This window comes from Salmo salar, chromosome ssa02, assembly GCF_905237065.1.
Source record: "Salmo salar chromosome ssa02, Ssal_v3.1, whole genome shotgun sequence".
Lineage (NCBI taxonomy): Eukaryota > Metazoa > Chordata > Actinopteri > Salmoniformes > Salmonidae > Salmo > Salmo salar.
The window spans coordinates 77,113,396-77,133,491 of NC_059443.1; the positions used below are offsets into that span (position 1 = coordinate 77,113,396).

At 47.6% G+C, this 20,096-nt stretch overlaps 1 protein-coding gene across 2 annotated transcripts in view; it reads left to right on the forward strand.

The window, feature by feature from the left end:
- Positions 1 to 20,096, forward strand: part of LOC106593847 (noelin-2) — an 81,377-nt gene that overhangs the window by 45,697 nt on the left and 15,584 nt on the right. For both annotated transcript variants that reach the window (XM_045710335.1, XM_045710331.1), the window contains exon 5: positions 7,097 to 7,203. In XM_045710335.1, coding sequence (XP_045566291.1) covers positions 7,097 to 7,203 — 107 coding nt within the window. The remainder of the gene's footprint in view (positions 1 to 7,096; positions 7,204 to 20,096) is intronic.

Here is a 20,096-nt window from a genome sequence, read left to right on the forward strand (position 1 = left end):
AGACGGCGGGAGCATTTTTTAACCCATACGGCATGACGAGGTACTCATAATGGCCAGATGTGGTACTAAATGCGGTTTTCCACTCGTCTCCATCTCGGATACGCACCAGGTTATATGCACTCCTGAGATCTAGTTTGGTGAAGAAGCGCGCCCCGTGAAATGACTCCACGGCCGTAGCAATGAGAGGTAGTGGGTAACCGAACCCCACTGTGATAGAATTTAGACCTCTATAGTCAATGCACGGGCGCAGGCCTCCTCCCTTCTTCTTCACAAAAAAGAAACTCGAGGAGATGGGTGATTTAGATGGCCGAATGTATCCCTGTCTCAAGGACTCAGTGACATATGTCTCCATAGCCATTGTCTCCTCCTGCGACAGAGGATACACGTGACTTTTAGGAAGGGCCGCGCCAGCCTGGAGGTTTATCACACAATCCCCCTGTCGATGGGGTGGTAATTGAGTCGCCTTCATTTTACTGAAGGCGATAGCCAAATCGGCATATTCAGAGGGAATGTGTACAGTAGAGACTTGGTCTGGACTCTCCACCGTGGTTGCATCGATGGAAACTCCTATATACCTACCTGAGCACTCCCTCGACCACCCCTTAAGAGCCCTCTGCCCCCATGAAATCTGAGGATTGTGAGAGACTAGCCAGGGAAGTCCCAGCACCACCGGAAATGCCGGGGAATCAATAAGGAACAGGCTGATACGTTCCTCATGACCCCCCTGCGTCACCATGACCAGTGGCACTGTTACCTCCCTCACTTGGCCAGACCCTAGTGGTCGACTATCTAAAGCGTGCATGGAGAAGGGTTGGTCCAGTTTAACCAGGGGAATCCCTAACTTATCAGCAACCCCACGGTCCATAAAACTCCCAGCTGCGCCTGAATCGACTAGTGACTTATACTGGGAGTGAGGGGAAAACTCAGGAAAAAAAACAGAGACGTACATGTGGTCGACAGGGGGCTCTGGGTGTGTCTGGTGCTGACTCACCTGGGGGGTCGAAGTGGTGCTCTGCCTGCCATCTGAATTCCCGGGAGAACCTCTCCAGCACCGGTCCGCAGTGTGTCCTCTATGGCGACAGTGGGTGCAGGAGAGGCCCCCCCCTCCGGTCCTCCTAGCAGCAGTCCCTCCTAGCTCCATGGGCGTTGGAGCAGGAGGGATGGGAGGTGCAATGAATAGGCCCCGATCGGAACGTCCCCGGGCAGCCAGCAGGTTGTCCAGCTTGATGGACAAATCAATCAACTGGTCCAGGGTGGTGGTATGGTCCCGGCAAGCCAGCTCCTGGCGGACGTCCTCACGTAAACTACACCTGTAGTGGTCAATCAGCTAAGGACAACTACCCGCTCATTCCACCCCGATCCGGCGGCTAGAGTCCGGAACTCCAGGGCAAAGTCCTGAGCGCTCCTCGTCTCCTGCCTCAGATGGAAAAATCGCTCGCCCGCCGCCTTGCCCTCCGGGGGATGATCGAATACCGCCCGGAAGCGGCGAGCAAAGTCTGGGTAGTTGTCCTTAGCTGAGTCTGGGCCCTCCCAGACGGTGTTGGCCCATTCCAGAGCTCTACCCGTGAGGCACGAGACAAGGACGCTCACCCTCTCTTCATCGGAGGGAGAGGGCTGGACGGTCGCCAGGTATAGGTCCAACTGGAGCAAAAACCCCTTGCACCCAGCGGCCGTCCCATCGAACTCCCTGGGAGCCATGATCCGGATCCCGCCTGTACTGGGTCCGGTGGGTGTCGGTAGGGGCGCCGGGTGATGACTTGGTCCTGGTGGGGGTGAAGGAGCGACTCGCTCCCAGCTCTCAAAACGGGCCAGCACCTGGTCCATGGCTGTGCCCAGTCGGTGGAGGAGGCTGGCATGTTGGGAGACTTGTTCCTCCATTGACGGTGTTTCTGTCCCTGCTGACTCCATAACGTGGTGCGGGATTCTGTCACGAGCGGATAGAACTGTTTAGGGTGAGTCAAGCGCAGGAGACTGAGGTCCGTTGGAACAAACTTGATTTAATAAATCCAAAGGCAAAATCCATATACGGCTGGGAGCACAACAGTCAAAAAGACTAAAAGAAGCTCCGCTCAAAAAGGGCAGACGGGGCGCAGCCCGGCAACGCTACTGCCTATACAATAAGTCGTAACCCAAACAATATAACACCACACGTAACAAAGAACAATCACGCACGAATCCTAACTAATGACAAACACGAAACAGGTGCAATCAAAAAACAGACATAACTAACAGACACTGAAACACAGATCGGTGGCAGCTAGTAGGCCGGCGACGACGAACGCCGAGCACCGCCCGACCGAGGAGAGGCGCCACCTTCTGTGGACGTTGTGACAATATGACTATTTTACACCATTTTAAAGACAAGACTCGTTAATCTAACCACATTGTCCGATTTCAAAAAGGCTTTACAGCGAAAGCAAAACATTAGATTATGTCGGGAAAGTACCCTGCCAAAAATAAATCACACAGCCATTTTCAAAGCAAGCATATATGTCACAAAAACCAAAACCACAGCTAAATGCAGCACTAACCTTTGATGATCTTCATCAGATGACACTCCTAGGACATTATGTTATACAATACATGCATGTTTTGTTCAATCAATGTCACGACACCGACGGATGGTGGCGCCCCTCCTCGACCGGGCGGCGCTCGGCGGTTGTCGTCGCCGGCCTACTAGCTACCATCGATCCTTTTTGTTTCACTTTCTGTTGGTTAGGTCTAGGTAGGCACACACCTGTTTTGGTTTAGTTATTAGTAGGGGGGGTTATTTAGTTTAGCAAGGTATGTCTGTGTTTGTGCGTGATTATGTTCCTTGTCAGGTTTGTGGAATCTTGAGGAACGTGTGTTTTTTTCCCTTTGCCTGCAGTTGTTTCGTGTTTTATCATCGCAGAGGTATTTATGGGCTGCGTCCCTATTTTGGACGTCTAATAAGGGTTTTGGAGCGTGGTATCTGTTTGGCGCCCTGCCCTGCCGTGTTTGGACTTTCTTTATTTTTTGTGCATACGGATTAAAAGTGTGTTCAAGAATTGACTGTCTCCTGCGCTTGACTCTACCTCTCCTGCTTCCTTGAGCCAGCCCTGACAGAATCACGCACCACAATTGATGGAGTCAGCAGGAGCTTCAGCGCCAACCCTGTCCATGGAGGAAAGAGTTGCCCAACACTCCACCCTGCTCCACCGAAAGGGTACCGCCATGGATCAGGTGTTGGCGCGCATGGATAGCTGGGACCGAAGCGCTCTCGGCCCCACGAACGCGGCAGGTCAACAGCCTGCGCCCCAACCAGCACCCACAGCACCCAGTACCAGTGGGGTGAAACTCGCTCCCCCCAGGGAGTACGATGGGACGGCCGCTGGGTGTAAGGGCTTCTTACTCCAGTTGGAGTTATACCTGGCGACCGTTCGTCCCTCTCCCTCAGGGGAGGAGAGCGTCAGCGTCCTCGTCTCCTGTCTCACGGGTAGGGCCCTGGAATGGGCAAACGCCGTGTGGGACAGTCCGGACTCAGCCAGGGACAACTACCCAGAGTTCACCCGGTGTTCGATCATCCCCGGAGGGGAGAGCGGCGGGTGAGCGGCTATTTCACCTGAGACAGGAGACGAGGAGCGCACAGGACTTTGCTCTCGAGTTCCGGACCCTGGCCGCGGGAGCAGGGTGGATTGAGAGGGCCCTTATAGATCACTACCGATGTAGTTTGAGGGAGGATGTCCGCCGGGAATTAGCCTGTCGGGACACGACCATCACCCTGGACCAACTGGTTGACCTGTCCATCCGACTGGACAATCTGCTGGCCGCCCGCGGACGTCCGACCCGGGCCCTGCTCATTCCACCCTCCAGAACACCTGCTCCCACGCCTATGGAGATAGGGGTGGCAGCAGCCAGGAAGACTGGAGGGGGAGTTCGCTCCTGCACCTCATGTGGTCGCAGAGGGCACACTGTGGACCGGTGCTGGAGAGACTCACCCGGGAGTCCAGAAGGCAGGCAGAGCGCTCCTTTGACACCTCAGGTGAGTCAGCACCAGCCTCACCCAGAGCCCCCTGTCCGTCACATGTATGTGTCAGTGTCTTTTCCTTGTTTCTCCCCTCACTCCCGGCTTAAGGCGCTAGTCGATTCAGGCGCGGCGGGGAGTTTTATGGACCGTGGGGTCGTGGCTAAGTTAGGGATTCCCCTGGTTCAGTTGGACCAACCCTCCCCCGTGCATGCCCTAGACAGTCGACCACTAGGGTCAGGGCTGGTCAGGGAGGTCACTGTGCCACTGGTCATGGTAATGCGGGGGGGTCATGAGGAGCGGATTAGTCTTTTCCTCATTGATTCCCCAGCGTTTCCAGTGGTTCTAGGGATTCCCTGGCTAGCCACTCACAACCCTAAGATTTCGTGGGGACAGAGGGCTCTTAAGGGGTGGTCAAATGAGTGCTCGGGCAGGTGCATAGGAGTTTCCATCGATGCGACTACGGTGGAGAGTCCAGACCAAGTCTCCACCGTGCACATTCCCTCAGAGTATGCCGATTTGGATATCGCCTTCAGTAAAACGAAGGCGACCCAATTACCACCTCATCGACGAGGAGACTGTGCCATAAACCTCCAGGTGGGTGCTGCACTTCCTCGTAGTCACGTTTATCCTCTGTCTCAGGAAGAAACAGCGGCTATGGAAACATACGTCACTGAGTCTTTGAGGCAGGGATACATTCGGCCATCTAACTCACCCGTCTCCTCGAGCTTCTTTTTTGTGAAGAAGAAGGAGGGAGGTCTGCGCACGTGCATTGACTATAGAGGTCTAAATGCCATCACAGTGGGTTTCAGTTACCCACTACCTCTCATCGCATCGGCGATATTGTCATTTCACGGGGCGCGCTTCTTCACGAAATTGGATCTCAGGAGTCCATATAATTTGGTGCGTATCCGAGGAGGGGACGAGTGGAAAACTGCATTTAGTACCACATCTGGCCATTATGAGTACCTCGTCATGCCGTATGGGTTAAAGAATGCTCCCGCAGTCTTCCAATCCTTTGTGGACGAGATTCTCCGGGACCTGCTCGGTCAGGGTGTAGTGGTGTACATCGATGACATTCTGGTCTACTCCGCTACATGCGCCGAGCATGTGTCTCTGGTGCGTAAAGTGCTTGGGCGACTGGTGGAGCATGACCTATACGTCAAGGCTGAGAAATGTGAGTTTTCCAAACCAGCCGTCTCTTTCTTGGGGTATCGCATTTCCACATCAGGGGTAGTGATGGAATGTGACCGCATATCAGCCGTGCGTAATTGGCCAACTCCCACCACGGTGAAGGAGGTGCAGCGGTTTTTGGGATTTGCCAATTACTACCGGAGGTTTATCCGGGGCTTTGGGCAGGTGGCGGCTCCCATTACCTCACTGATGAAGGGGGGCCCGGTGCGGTTGCGGTGGTCAGCGGAGGCGGACAGGGCCTTTAGTCATCTGAAGGTTTTGTTCACCGACGCTCCAGTGCTGGCGCATCAGGATCCCTCTTTTCCCTTAATAGTGGAGGTGGACGCGTCCGAGGCTGGAGTAGGAGCCGTGCTATCCCAGCGCTCGGCCACCCCCCCAAGCTCCGCCTCTGTGCCTTCTTCTCTAGGAAGTTGAGTCCGGCGGAGCGTAACTATGATGTGGGGTACAGGGAGTTGTTGGCTGTGGTCAGAGCCCTGAAGGTGTGGAGACATTGGCTTGAGGGGGCGCGTCACCCTTTTCTCATCTGGACTGACCACCGCAATTTGGAGTACATCCGGGCGGCGAGGAGACTGAACCCGCGTCAAGCCAGGTGGGCGATGTTCTTTACTCGATTTCAGTTTAACATCTCGTATATCCCAGGTTCCCGGAACACTAAGGCCGACGCACTGTCTCGTCTCCATGACGCCGAGGAACGGTCCACCGATCCCACGCCCATACTTCCAGCCTCCTGCCTGGTGGCACCGGTGGTCTGGGAGGTGGACGCGGACATCGAGCGGGCGTTACGGACGGAGCCTACTCCTCCGCAGTGTCTAGTGGGTCGTAAGTATGTTCCACTCGGTTTTGGCGATCGTCTGATTCGGTGGGCGCACACGCTTCCCTCCTCGGGTCACCCAGGGGTTGAGCGGACAGTGTGTGGTCTTAGTGGTAGATACTGGTGGCCCACCTTGGTGAGGGACATGAGGCACTATGTCTCATCCTGTTCGGTGTGCACTCAGAGTAAGGCTCCCAGGCACCTGCCTAGAGGGAAATTACAGCCCCTCCCGGTTCCACAGCGACCATGGTCCCACCTGGCGGTGGATTTCCTGACCGATCTCCCGCCGTCTCAGGGCAACACCACGATCCTGGTCGTTGTGGACCGGTTCTCTAAGTCCTGCCATCTGCTTCCTTTACCCGGTCTTCCTACGGCCCTGCAGACCGCGGAAGCCTTATTCACCCACGTCTTCCGGCACTACGGGGTAGGTTTTCTCGTAAAATAGCGATAATATTCCAACCGGGCGACGTTATATTCATTCATAGACTGAAAGAAAAACATGGAGTCGTCTTGTGCACGCGCACTCCAGTGTCATTGTTCCCTGCCTGACCACTCACAAAAACTCCTGCTTTTTTTTGCCCAGAGACTACAGAGACGTCATTCCACTTTCTGGCGCCTTCTGAGAGCCAATGGAAGCCTTAGAAAATGTCACGTTACAGCAGAGATGCTGTATTTTTTATAGAGATGCCCTAAAAGGAGAACAAATTGTCAGACAAGGCACTTCCTGTGTGGAATCTTCTCAGGTTTTGGCCTGCCATATGAGTTCTGTTATACTCACAGACACCATTCAAACAGTTTTAGAAACGTTACAGTGTTTTCTATCCAAATCTACTAATTATATGCATATTCTAGTTTCTGGGCAGGAGTAGTAACCAGATTAAATCGGGTACGTTTTTTATCCGGCCGTGAAAATACTGCCCCCAATCCCAAACAGGATATAGTGACCTGTGTGTGTGTGTGTCCCAGGCTGTGTGTATATATAGTGACCTGTGTGTGTGTGTGTCCCAGGCTGTGTGTATATATAGTGACCTGTGTGTGTGTGTGTGTGTGTGTGTGTGTGTGTGTGTGTGTGTGTGTGTGTGTGTGTGTGTGTGTGTGTCTCCCAGGCTGTGGGCGATTAACAGGGGTGAGCAACCCTATCACTGTTAGAGCGTCGGGCTCCCGCTTCGGATCCTGGATGACCGACGCCATGATACCCAGCTCCGACAGCAGGGTGAGTGTGTTTGTCAGGTTGGGGGGGTCCAGGTGACAGGTGATGTCAGAAAGCCTTAGTATCAGCTGAGACGTTCACTTGAACCACCCTCTCTGTTGGACCTTCTCAATATCATTTTCTCCCTCTCTTCTTCTCCTCTCTCTCCATCTCATATCACCCTCTCTCTCCTCCTTGCTCTCCCTCTCTCAATTCGATTTCAATTTCAATTCAGTTCAATTTAAGGGGCTTTATTAGCATGGGAAACATATGATTACATTGCCAAAGAAAAGTGAAATATATAATAAACAAAAGTGAAATAAACAATAAAAAAGGAACAGTAAAAATTACTCTCACAAAAGTTCCAAAAGAATAAAGACATTACAAATGTCATATTATGTCTATATAGAGTGTTGTAATGATGTGTAAATAGTTAAAGTACAAAAGGGAAAATAAATAAACATAAATATGGGTTGTATTTACAATGGTGTTTGTTCTTCACTGGTTGCCCTTTTCTTGTGGCAACAGGTCACAAATATTGCTGCTGTGATGGCACACTGTGGTATTTCACCCAGTAGATATGGGAGTTTATCAAAATTTGATTTGTTTTCAACTTCTTTGTGGGTCTGTGTAATCTGAGGGAAATATGTGTCTCTAACATGGTCATACACCGCTCACTTTCCACCTCATTTTGTGGACAGTGTACGTAACCTTTATTTAATCTTTAACCGAAAGGTTGCAAGTTCGAATCCCCGAGCAAACAAGGTAAAAATCTGTTGTTCTGCCTCTGAACAAGGCAGTTAACCCACTGTTCCTAGGCTGTCATTGAAAATAAGAATTTGTTCTTAACTGGCTTGCCTAGTTAAATAAATAAAAATAAAAAATAAATGTAACTAGGCAAGTCAGTTAAATTAAGAACAAATTCTTATTTACAATGACATCCTACCGGGGAACAGTTGGTTAACTGCCTTGTTCAGGGACAGAACGACAGATTTTTACCTTGTCAGCTCGGGGATTCAATCCAGCAACCTTTCAGTTACTGGCCCAATGCTCTAACCACTAGGCTACCTGCATAGCCTGTTTTCTTTTGAGAGCCAGGTCTGCCTACGACGGTCTTTCTCAATAGCAAGGCTATGCTCACTGAGTCTGTACATAGTCAAAGCTTTCCTTAAGCTTGGGTCAGTCACAGTGGTCAGGTATTCTGCCACTGTGTACTCTCCGTTTAGGGTCAAATACCATTCCAGTTTACTCTGTTTTTTTGTAAATTCTTTCCAATGTGTCAAGTAATTCTCTTTTTGTTTTCTCATGATTTGGTTGCGTCTAATTGTGTTGCTGTCCTGGGGCTCTGTGGGGTGTGTTTGTGTTTGTGAACAGAGCCCCAGGACCAGCTTGCTTAGGGGACTCTTCTCCAGGTTCATCTCTCTGTAGGTGATGGCTTTGTTATGGAAGGTTTGGGAATTGCTTCCTTTTATGTGGTTGTAGAATTTAACGTCTCTTTTCTGGATTTTGATAATTAGCAGGTATCGGCCTAATTCTGCTCTGCGTACATTATTCGATGTTTTACGTTGTACGCAGAGGATAGTTTTGCAGAATTCTGCATGCAGAGTCTGAATTTGGTGTTTGTCCCATTTTGTGAATTCTTGGCTGGTGAGCGGACCCCAGACCTCGCAACCATAAAGAGCAATGTGTTCTATAACTGATTAAAGTATTTTTTGCCAGATCCTAATTGGTATGTTGAATTTTATGTTCCTTTTGATGGCATAGAAGGCCCTTCTTGCCTTGTCTCTCAGATCGTTCACAGCTTTGTTGAAGTTACCTGTGGCGCTGATGTGCAACGGTGTCTAGATGAAATGTGTATTTTTTTATAACACCATTATTTTTGTCTTACTGAGATTTATTGTCAGGGCCCAGGCCTGCCAGAATCTGTGCAGAATATCTAGGTGCTGCTTTAGGCACTCCTTGGCTCTCTCTCTCTCTCGCTCTCTCGCTCTCTCGCTCTGGTCCTCCTCACTCACTCACTCACTCACTCACTCACTCGCTCTCTCCCTCTCTCGCTCTCTCCCTCTCTCCCTCTCTCGCTCTTGCTCTCTCTCTCTTTCTCTCTCTCTCTCTCTCTGTCCCTCTGGTCCTCCTCACTCACTCACTCACTCACTCACTCACTCACTCACTCACTCACTCACTCACTCACTCACTCCTCACTCACTCTCTCTCTCTCTCTCTCTCTCCCTCCCTCTCTGTCTCTGTCTCTGTCTCAGGGGAATGTATATGAAGCTGGTTGTCAGAGCGACTGTCTCCCGGTTGCCAGGTGTGATTAAATTGGCATGGTAACCCGCGTCTGTTCACCATTAGACCCTCTCCTTGGAGACGGGAGGGTTCTATATACGGCAACGGTATCCCAGTTACCGTAACCCGTGACAGCAGGCCCTGTAACCCAGTTACAACTGTTGCCATTGTTACCTTATCCTGGTTACAGGTACACGTTGTGTAACAGTTATATATAGCAACACATCCATTAGAGAGAGCGAGGGAGAGAAAGATTTAAAAAAGACTTTAATTGGCCCAAATAGTTACCTCATTATTAACACACAACTTTATTTCATATAAACAGACAAGAAAGATAGAACCAAGCCCCCCTCCTCGTCCTCGCACCCCCATGGCGTCCCACACCGCCGGAAAATCCCCCAGGCCGTTCACCAGCCCCACATATTCATGCTCCAGTTTCAGACCACAAGGAATGGATGTTTGGTTCTTAGATTGCTCTCCTTCCTTTCCTCTCTCTGTGTTCTCTCTCTCTCCATGCAGCGACAGTAAGCAAGTTTTACATGGTACATTTCCCCTCTCTGTCTGGCGTCATTGTAGCTGACCAGAGAGAGCGGAAAAGAGAAAGGACCAACGGATACCTAGTCCGTTGTACAACTGAATACATTCAACTGAAATGTGTCTTCCGCTTTTAAACCCAACCCCTCTGAATCAGAGACAGAGGGAGAAAAGAGAGAGAGAGTGCATTGAGTATTTGGAGAGAGAGATTAGGGATGGAGAGAGAGAGACTAAGGGAGAGAGACAGAGAGAAAGACAGAGAGAGAGACAATTTAAAGGATTTATTGGCATGGGAAACATATGTTAACATTGCCAAAGCAAGTGAACTAGATAATAAACAAAAGTTAAATAAACAATAAAAATGTACAGGAAACAGTACACTCACAAAAGTTCCAAAAGAATGAAAACATTACAAATGTCATATTATATGCAAATAGTTGAAGTACAAAAGGGAAAATAATTAAACATATATATGGGTTGTATTTCTAATGGTCTGTCGTACGGTAATTAGGTAAAAAGCCAATTTGACATTTGCTCAGTACATTGTTTTCACTGAGGAAATGAACTAGTCTGCTCTTAATGATACAGAGGATTTTCCCAAGGTTGCTGTCGTATCCCCCGGTAGTTATTGGGGTCAAATTTGTCTCCACTTTGTGGATTGGTTCCAAATATTGGGGAAGATGCCAGAGCCAAGGACGATGTTAAAAAGTTTAAGTATAGCCAATAAAATGTGTGGTCTGTATATTTTATCATTTCATTGAGGATACCATTAACACCGCAGGCCTTTTTGGGTTGGACGGTTTTATTTTGTCCTGTAGTTCATTCAAGGTAACTGGAGAATCCAGTGGGTTCTGGTAGACTTTAATAGTTGATACTAAGATTTGTATTTGATCATGTATATGTTTTTGCTGTTTGTTCTTTGTTATAGAGCCAAAAAGGTTAGAGAAGTGGTTTACCCATACATCTCCATTTTGGATAGATAACTCTTTATGTTGTTTGTTTAGTATTTTCCAATTTTCCCAGAAGTGGTTAGAGTCTATGGATTCTTCAATTACTTTGAGCTGATTTCTGACGTGCTGTTCCTTCCTTTTCCGTAGTGTATTTCTGTATTGTTTTAGTGATTCACCATAGTGAAGGCGTAGACTCAGGTTTTCTGGGTCTCTATGTTTTTGGTTGGACAGGTTTCTCAATTTCTTTCTTAGGTTTTTGCATTCTTCATCAAACCATTTGCCATTGTTCATTTTCTTCAGTTTTCTGTTTGAAATGTTTAGATTTGATAGAGAAGTCTCTCTCTCTCTCCCCTCTCTCTCTTGCACTCTTTCTCACTGTCACGTCCTGACCAGTAAAGGGGTTATTTGTTCTTATAGTTTGGTCAGGACGTGGCAGGGGGTATTTGTTTTATGTGGTTCAGGGTGTGTTTGTGTATGTGTTCATGTAGAGGGGGTATTTGATTTATTAGTCCAGGGTTTTGGTTATTGTTCTATGTTAGTTTATTTCTATGTTCAGTCTGGTCGTTTGTATTTCTATGTTTAGGTAATTGGTGTTGGGGCCTTCAGTTGGAGGCAGCTGTCTATTGTTGCCTCGCTCTCCTATAAATAGGAATGTGTTTGTCATGGGATTTTGTGGGAGATTGTTTCTTGTTTAGCTGTGTGCCTGACGAGACTGTCCAGTTCGTTTGTTTTTGTATACGTTGTTTGTGTTTTCCTTCTTCACAAATAAAAAGAAGATGAGTATACATTTTCCCGCTGCGTTTTGGTCTACACCCTACGACACCTGTGACACTCACTCTCAATTAAATTAAATTCAAGGGGCTTTATTGGCATGGGAAACATATGTTTACATTGCCAAAGCAAGTGAAATGGATAAACAAAAGTGAAATAACAATAAAAAGTGAACAGTAAATATTACACCTTAGGCCAGTTAGTCAGGCATTCTGTTGGACGGCGTCCTATCTCCCAAAGCCCTTATAGAAAACACACACACACACACACACACACACACACACACACACACACACACACACACACACACACACACACACACACACACACACACACACACACACACACACACACACACACACACACACACACACACTCTCAAGAGTCAACATTCATTCTGGTAATTGACTATGACAATATCGTCTATATCAGTGGTCACCAACCTTTTCTGAGTCAAGATCACTTTGAGGCAAAATCCAAGATTTTTTTTTAACATGACTTAAAACGTAATCATCCTATGCAACATTAACCTATTCAAAACACTACTGCAGTAATTAGGTTGTGCAGTAGGCTATAGGTCCAATACATTATCGCTGCATATTGGCTTTGCTTGAATTGCCCTGCTAATACATTGTTGTTTAGACCATTTTTCAAGAAACATTTAATCACACCGGTACTAGGTCAGTTGTTGTTTTACCGGTACTAGGTCAGTTGTTGTTTTACCGGTACTAGGTCAGTTGTTGGTTTACCGGTACTAGGTCAGTTGTTGTTTTACCGGTACTAGGTCAGTTGTTGGTTTACCGGTACTGGGTCAGTTGTTGTTTTATTAGTTGTGAGGCACAGCTGAGTGAGCATACATTTAAATAATTTGCTTTTTATTTTTATTTATTTTACTGTGCTGATGATGCCTGCATCTGATGGTCAGTCTCCGCGGAGGGAGAGAGCAGCAGACTGAGGGTCCGTCTCTCAACATCCCTCCGCTCTCCCTTTGCTCCACTGACACTGACCAAAAAGGGACACCGTCTTCCAGCTGATGGCGAAACTGGAGTCACACCGCATTACTTCTGCCTCATGTACAAATTGATGTTGTTACTCCTATGAACAGAGAAATTGAAATATTCCTTGATATTAAAAAAGACCCAAGCAGCTAATAATAACAACAACACAAGTCTATAGATACACCTTCCTACTCATTCATTACTGCTGCACTGCTTGTTGTAGCGCTGAGTGGAAATAGGAAAAAGGCGCATTTTATGGCTTATAAAAGTGATGAATACAAAGTGTTGACAGTGCTGAGTAAGAACTTAAACATGAACTCTCTCATAAAAACAGCAGCTCTTGGCTGTATTCATTGGTTTAAAACGTTTTGAAATCTCACCACTTTGCTGTATTCATTGGTTTAAAACGTTTAGAAATCTCACCACTTTGCTGTAGCTTTCTTTTATGCTAAATTACTACAGACACGGTAATCTGAGCCATCCGATTGGCCAGCGGTAGGCCTATGGTGCACTTGATTTGCTCTCTGGGCCCACCTGGGAACACAGCGTTTGTACCTTCAGACACATGAAATGGTTCAAAATGGGAACACTTGGCCTACCCGGCGAGCAGGGCAGCTGAATCAGGTGCACCTACCGTCAACAGCGCCAGACGAGTAAAATAAAATACGAACCCAAGGCTTTATCATTGCTTTTTTTACTGAAATGTTTGCCGATCGACTAGAAATGCCTTGGAGATCAACCGGTTGATCGCGATCGACTGGTTGATCTCCAAGGCATTTCTAGATGTAGGCACCATCAGCCTGGTGACCACTGATCTATATCAGCCTGGTGACCACTGATCTATATCAGCCTGGTGACCACTGGTCTATATCAGCCTGGTGACCACTGATCTATATCAGCCTGGTGACCACTGGTCTATATCAGCCTGGTGACCACTGGTCTATATCAGCCCGGTGACCACTGGTCTATATCAGCCTGGTGACCACTGGTCTATACCAGCCTGGTGACCACTGATCTATATCAGCCTGGTGACCACTGGTCTATATCAGCCTGGTGACCACTGGTCTATATCAGCCCTGTGACCACTGGTCTATATCAGCCCGGTGACCACTGGTCTATATCAGCCCGGTGACCACTGGTCTATATCAGCCCGGTGACCACTGGTCTATATCAGCCCTGTGACCACTGGTCTATATCAGCCTGGTGACCACTAGTCTATATCAGCCCGGTGACCATTGGTCTATATCAGCCCGGTGACCACTGATCTATACCAGCCCGGTGACCATTGGTCTATATCAGCCCTGTGACCACTGGTCTATATCAGCCCTGTGACCACTGGTCTATATCAGCCCTGTGACCACTGGTCTATATCAGCCTGGTGACCACTGGTCTATATCAGCCCAGTGACCATTGGTCTATATCAGCCCGGTGACCACTGATCTATATCAGCCCGGTGACCACTGGTCTATATCAGCCCTGTGACCACTGGTCTATATCAGCCTGGTAACCACTGGTCTATATCAGCCCTGTGACCACTGGTCTATATCAGCCCTGTGACCACTGGTCTATATCAGCCCTGTGACCACTGGTCTATATCAGCCCGGTGGCCACTGGTCTATATCAGCCTGGTGACCACTAGTCTATATCAGCCTGGTGACCACTGGTCTATATCAGCCCGGTGACCATTGGTCTATATCAGCCTGGTGACCACTGGTCTATATCAGCCCGGTGACCATTGGTCTATATCAGCCCGGTGACCACTGATCTATACCAGCCTGGTGACCACTGGTCTATATCAGCCCTGTGACCACTGGTCTATATCAGCCCTGTGACCACTGGTCTATATCAGCCCGGTGACCACTGGTCTATATGAATGCAGCTGCCACTGTATTGAAGCCATTGGATGCAGTTTATCATCGAACATTCCGCTATATTATGGGCGATAGGTTCAGGACACGTCATAGCATTTTGTATCTGAAAGTAGGCTGGCCCTCTTTGAAGTCATGTAGATTGACGGATTGCTATCTTTTGGTCTATAAAGCCCACTTGCATAAACTTCCGCCATACCTTACCTCATAGTTATCCTTCGGAAGTATGAGTTACCAGACCCAGACTCAGGGATGGCTAACCCTGGGGATCCTTTCCATCTTCACCCAGTTAGGGATATCTGGTTTTAGTTATTTTGCACCATGTGGAATGATCTCCAAAAGTTGGTGGAGTTGGTGCCTCTAGGGCAGTGGTTCCCAAAACTTTATATAGTCCCGCACCCCTTCAAACACTCAACCTCCAGCTGTACCCCCTCTAGCACCAGGGTCAGTGCACTCTCAAATGTAGTTTTTTAGCATCATTGTAAGCCTGCCACACACACACTATATGATACATTTATTAAACATAAGAATGTGTGGTGTATTGAGAAATGTATTATGTGTTAATGAGTTTAGATGTAAAGTGGTTGCAAATAGCCAATGGGATTTGTATGCAGGGGTTGAGTTATTTGAATGAACAAATGATAATGGGGTTTCTGTTCTTGCATTGAAGTGGTTGGATTAGGAGATGCAAGGTCGGTAAAAGTTCAATGACATATTGGAGAGTTGGGCTGAAGTCACTGTATAGAGTAGTTGACTGTAATGTGTTAAGGAGAACATTAAATAAATATGTTCCGTTTATTATTAATTCTCTTGGAGTCTTCAGTAAAATAACCCAGCATCTTAGGATGCAACAACTGGTTACGAGGATAATGGAATTCTGAGGCAAAATCCTCAGACTACTGATGACCAACTGAGTGAACCAGCTAGAAAGTTAGCTGGTAAATTAACTGGTCAGCTGGGAAGAAATGGCTGCGTGGGCTAATGAGAGCTTTGGCACTTTTCAGTAGTTTAACCAGTTTGTGTTTCCAGGAGACTAACGAGAGCTTCAGCACATATGAGGTGCGATTTTTTTGCAGTTTATGGAGGCCAACGAGATAGCTGACGACCGCAGAAGAGCGGTGTTTCGATCAGTCTTGGGTTCAAAGACGTTTACGTTTGCTGAAAGATTTGGTAGCGCCGAAGAAGCCGGGAGAGGCTAGTTTCCAGGAGCTCATTTCAGCTCTGAGAGACTTTTATGTGCCAAAACGGAACGCGTTGAGCGAGAGGTATGTTTTTCGGAATAGGAAACAGTTGGCGGGAGAGACTTTAGCTGAGTATATAGCATCGCTAAAGGGACTTGTGGCTACATGTGAGTTTGGGGCTGCACTAGAGGAGCAGCTGAGGGACCAGCTAGTTTATGGAGTTGCCAGTAAGGAGCTGCTGAGGGACCAGCTAGTTTATGGAGTTGCCAGTAAGGAACTGCTGAGGGACCAGCTAGTTTATGGAGTTGCCAGTAAGGAGCTGCTGAGGGACCAGCTAGTTTATGGAGTTGCCAGTAAGGAGCTGCTGAGGGACCAGCTAGTTTATGGATTTGCCAGTAAGGAGCTGCTGAGGGACCAGCTAGTTTATGGAGTTGCCAGTAAGGAGCTGCTGAGGGACCAGCTAGTTTATGGAGTTGCCAGTAAGGAGCTGCTGAGGGACCAGCTAGTTTATGGAGTTGCCAGTAAGGAGCTGCTGAGGGACCAGCTAGTTTATGGAGTTGCCAGTAAGGAGCTGCTGAGGGACCAGCTAGTTTATGGAGTTGCCAGTAAGGAGCTGCGTGGCAAGATGTTAAGCACTCCATACAGGGAGAATTTAACCTGGGTAAAAGTATTGGACATTGTCAACAACTTGGAGTACACAGCCCAGAGGATGCAGAAATTCCAGCAGACACCGACTCAGTTGAGAACCGATCAGTGGACCACAAAACGGGAGGGGCATCGATCTGACAGGGAGAAACAGTGGATGTCAGACCAGAGGGGGGAGACCTCAAAGCCCCGTTTTTGCTGTTTGGAGACAAGAAATTCATAGCAGACCTGCCGTTACAAGGAGTTCCAATGCAGAGCGTGCCAGAAGACCGGCCATCTTGAAAGGGCTTGCAGGGGGAGAGTATCTGCGGGGAACAGCTCGGTGTCTAAGTAACGCTCTCAAACAGGGCACTCTAATCCAGTGAAGGGGACACGCTACTGGACAACAGATCAAGTTGAGGAGGCCGAACTGCTATTGCCTGCAGGCTCCAGCACAGTCGGAAATCACCAGTCAGAAAAGAGCTTGGGACTTTTTACTGTGTGTAGTGATTGTTAGTACGTGAAACCTTACATGGTCATGGTGAGATGTAACGGGGAAAAGATAAAGATGGAGGTAGATACTCGGGCCGCCATGTCTATTATCTCAGAGAAGCTGTACAACAGCAGATTTAAGAAGCATAAACTATAATCATGTGATGTTGTTTTGAGAACTTACTCAGCTCAGCCGATTCAGTAATTAAGACAGCTGGAGGTTAAAGTGAAATGTGGTGCTCAGGTGATACCACTACCTCTATTAGTGTCAAAAGGGAAGGGTCTTACGCTAATGGGGAGGAACTGGATTCAGCACCTCAAATTAGATTGGTCAATGTGAACCATGTGTCAGACCCAGTTGCGCGGCTGTGTGATAAATATGCTGAGGTGTTTAGTGGTGAACTCAGTGTGGTAAATGGAGTTAAAACCAAAATGCAAGTGTCAGAGTAAGATATTCCAAAGTTTTGTAAGGCTAGACCTGTGCCTTCTGCACTCTGAGAGGCAGTAGACAAACAGCTTACAGAGCTAGAAAAACAACGAGTGATCACACCCATTGAATACAGCGAATGGGCAGCACCTATAGTTTGCATTCCAAAGACAAACGGGGGGGGGGGGGTGTCAGAATATGTCATGATTACAAGGTGACTGCAAATGCATGGGTGGATGTGGACCAGTACCCCTTTACCAAAGACACAGGACTTGTTTGCTACTTCAGCCGGGGGTTGTCACGTCCTGACCAGTAAAAGGGGTTACTTGTCATTGTAGTTTGGTCAGGGCGTGGCAGGGGGTGTTTGTTTTGTGTGTTTCGGTGTTTTTGGTTTAGGTTCTATGTTTTCTATTTCTATGTTTAAATCTAGTTTTCTATTTCTATGTTGGGTTTTTGGTAGGATCTCCAATTAGAGGTTGTCGTTGCCTCTAATTGGAGGCCATATTTAGTTGAGGTTTGTTTCACTTGTGTTTTGTGGGTGGTTATTTTCTGTGTAGCCTGTGTGCCTTATGGAACTGTTTTTCGTCTTTTGTTCATTTTGTTAAGTGGTTTCATCGAATAAATTAAGTATGAGCACTTTACCCGCTGCGCCTTGGTCCAATCCTTACGACGCCTATGACAGGGGTAAACAGTTCACAAAGTGGTAGACCTTACACAGGCCTACCAGCGAGTGGAGGTAGATCAAGAGTCAAAGCATTTCCTGACTCTAAACACGTTGAAAGGTTTATACCAGATGAATAGACTGCCTTATGGAGTATCCAGCGCTCCGGCTATATTCCAGCGTATTATGGACCAGGTCTCACAGGGTTTACCTGGGGTTGTGTGCTTTCTAGATGACATTCTTATCACAGGGCAATTGGCAGAGGACCCCTTACAGAACGTAGAAGCTGCAAGAGCATGGGTTAAGAGTAAACAGGGACAAGTGTGCATTATTTCAGTCTAGTGTCACTTACTTAGGTCACAGGATAGACGAACAGGGGCTACATCCAGTGCAGGACAAGACTGAAGCCATAGCAAAGGCTCCAGAGAGCAATCCAAACTATCGAGTGTCATTTTTAGATGTACTTCCCATTTTAGCTAAGGACATAGCCAGGGAAACTACCAAGGACAAGGGTTTGGCAAAGTTGAAGCGCTTCACACTTACAGGGTGGCCCAACCAATGTTACTGATCCTGAACTAAAGCCTTATTGGGTGAGAAGGGATGAGCTCCCTATAGAAAGTGATTGTGTGTTATTGGGTATGAGAGCGGTGGTGCCGGTCAACTCTACAGAGGGACCTACTGAAGGAGCTACAGGAAAACCACTGGGCTATATGGTCAAAATGAAAACTCTTGCAAGGAGCCACTTTTGGTGGTCCAGGTTAGACTCAGACATAGAAGACATGGTAAGGAGATGCCAGGTGTGTCAGTCTAATAGACATATGCCGAACCTTGCACCAGTGCATCCTTGGAAATGGCCTGAGAGGCCCTGGCAGCGCATCCATATAGATTTTGCTCAAAAGGGAAAGCACCAGTTCTTAGTAGTTACAGATGCATACTCATACTGGCCAGAAGTAAAGTGTATGAGTAATACTTCAGCTACAGCCACGGTAGAGACACTCCGGGGAATGTTCTCAGCCTATGGGTTAGTTGAGGAGTGTGTTTCAGACAATGGCCCACAGCTGGTGTCAAAAGAGATGGAGACATTGTTCCAGTTGAATGCTTGAAATGGTGCAGCAGAGCGACTTGTACAGGATCTAAAACAGGCTCAAGAGAAGGACAAGTCATCAGGACGGTCTGTACAGCATAGTGTGGACAACTTTCTGTTTGCCTACAGGAATACGCCACATGACACAACTGGAAAAAGTCCAGCAGAGTTGTTCGTTAAACGACAGGTTAGAACAAGGTTATCACTGGTGAAACCCAGTTTTTCAGCTGACATGCAGTCTAAGATACAGGACAAGGGGATGGGCAAGCGTCTTCGTTTTTTTTCAATCGGAACAAACAGTGCTTGTCTGAGTTTACCGGAGAGGAGAGAGAGAAATGGGTACCCGGGGTTGTGAAAAGGGTACATGGTCCTGTAACCTACTTGTGTAGGAAGCATATGGATCAAATGATGATGTAACACAATGAAAGAGAAGACCTGAATGTGTCAAAGTGGAACATTTCTGATTGGGACTTGGGAACTAAGACTGTGACAGGCACTCATACAGAGACACAGATTATGCCAGGCCGTGAGCCTGAGGGCCCAGAGCGTCATGAGAGGCCAAAAAGGGTCAGAAGGCCTCAGGACCGATTGGATCTGTAAACAGGTTGTATATGAGATGAGTGAAAAACTGTTTTGGAAAACCCATGATGTTCATCAAGTATGTTTTCAGAGGAAGTGAGAATTTCCAGGGAGGAGTGTGATGTATTGAGAAATGTATTATGTGTTAATGAGTTTAGATGTAAAGTGGTTGCTATTAGCCAATGTGATTTGTATGCAGGGGTTGAGTTATTTGAATGAACAAATGATAATGGGGTTTCCGTTCTTGCATTGAAGTGATTGGATTAGGAGATGCAAGGGCGGGTAAAGTTCAATGACGTATTGGAGAGTTGGGCTGAAGACACTGTATAGAGTAGTTGACTGTAATGTGTTAAGGAGAACATTAAATAAATCTGTTCTGTGTATTATTAATTCGCTTCGGAGTCTTCAGTAAAAGACCCCAGCATTTTAGGATGCAACAGAATGAGTGACAGTTTGTGTCACAAC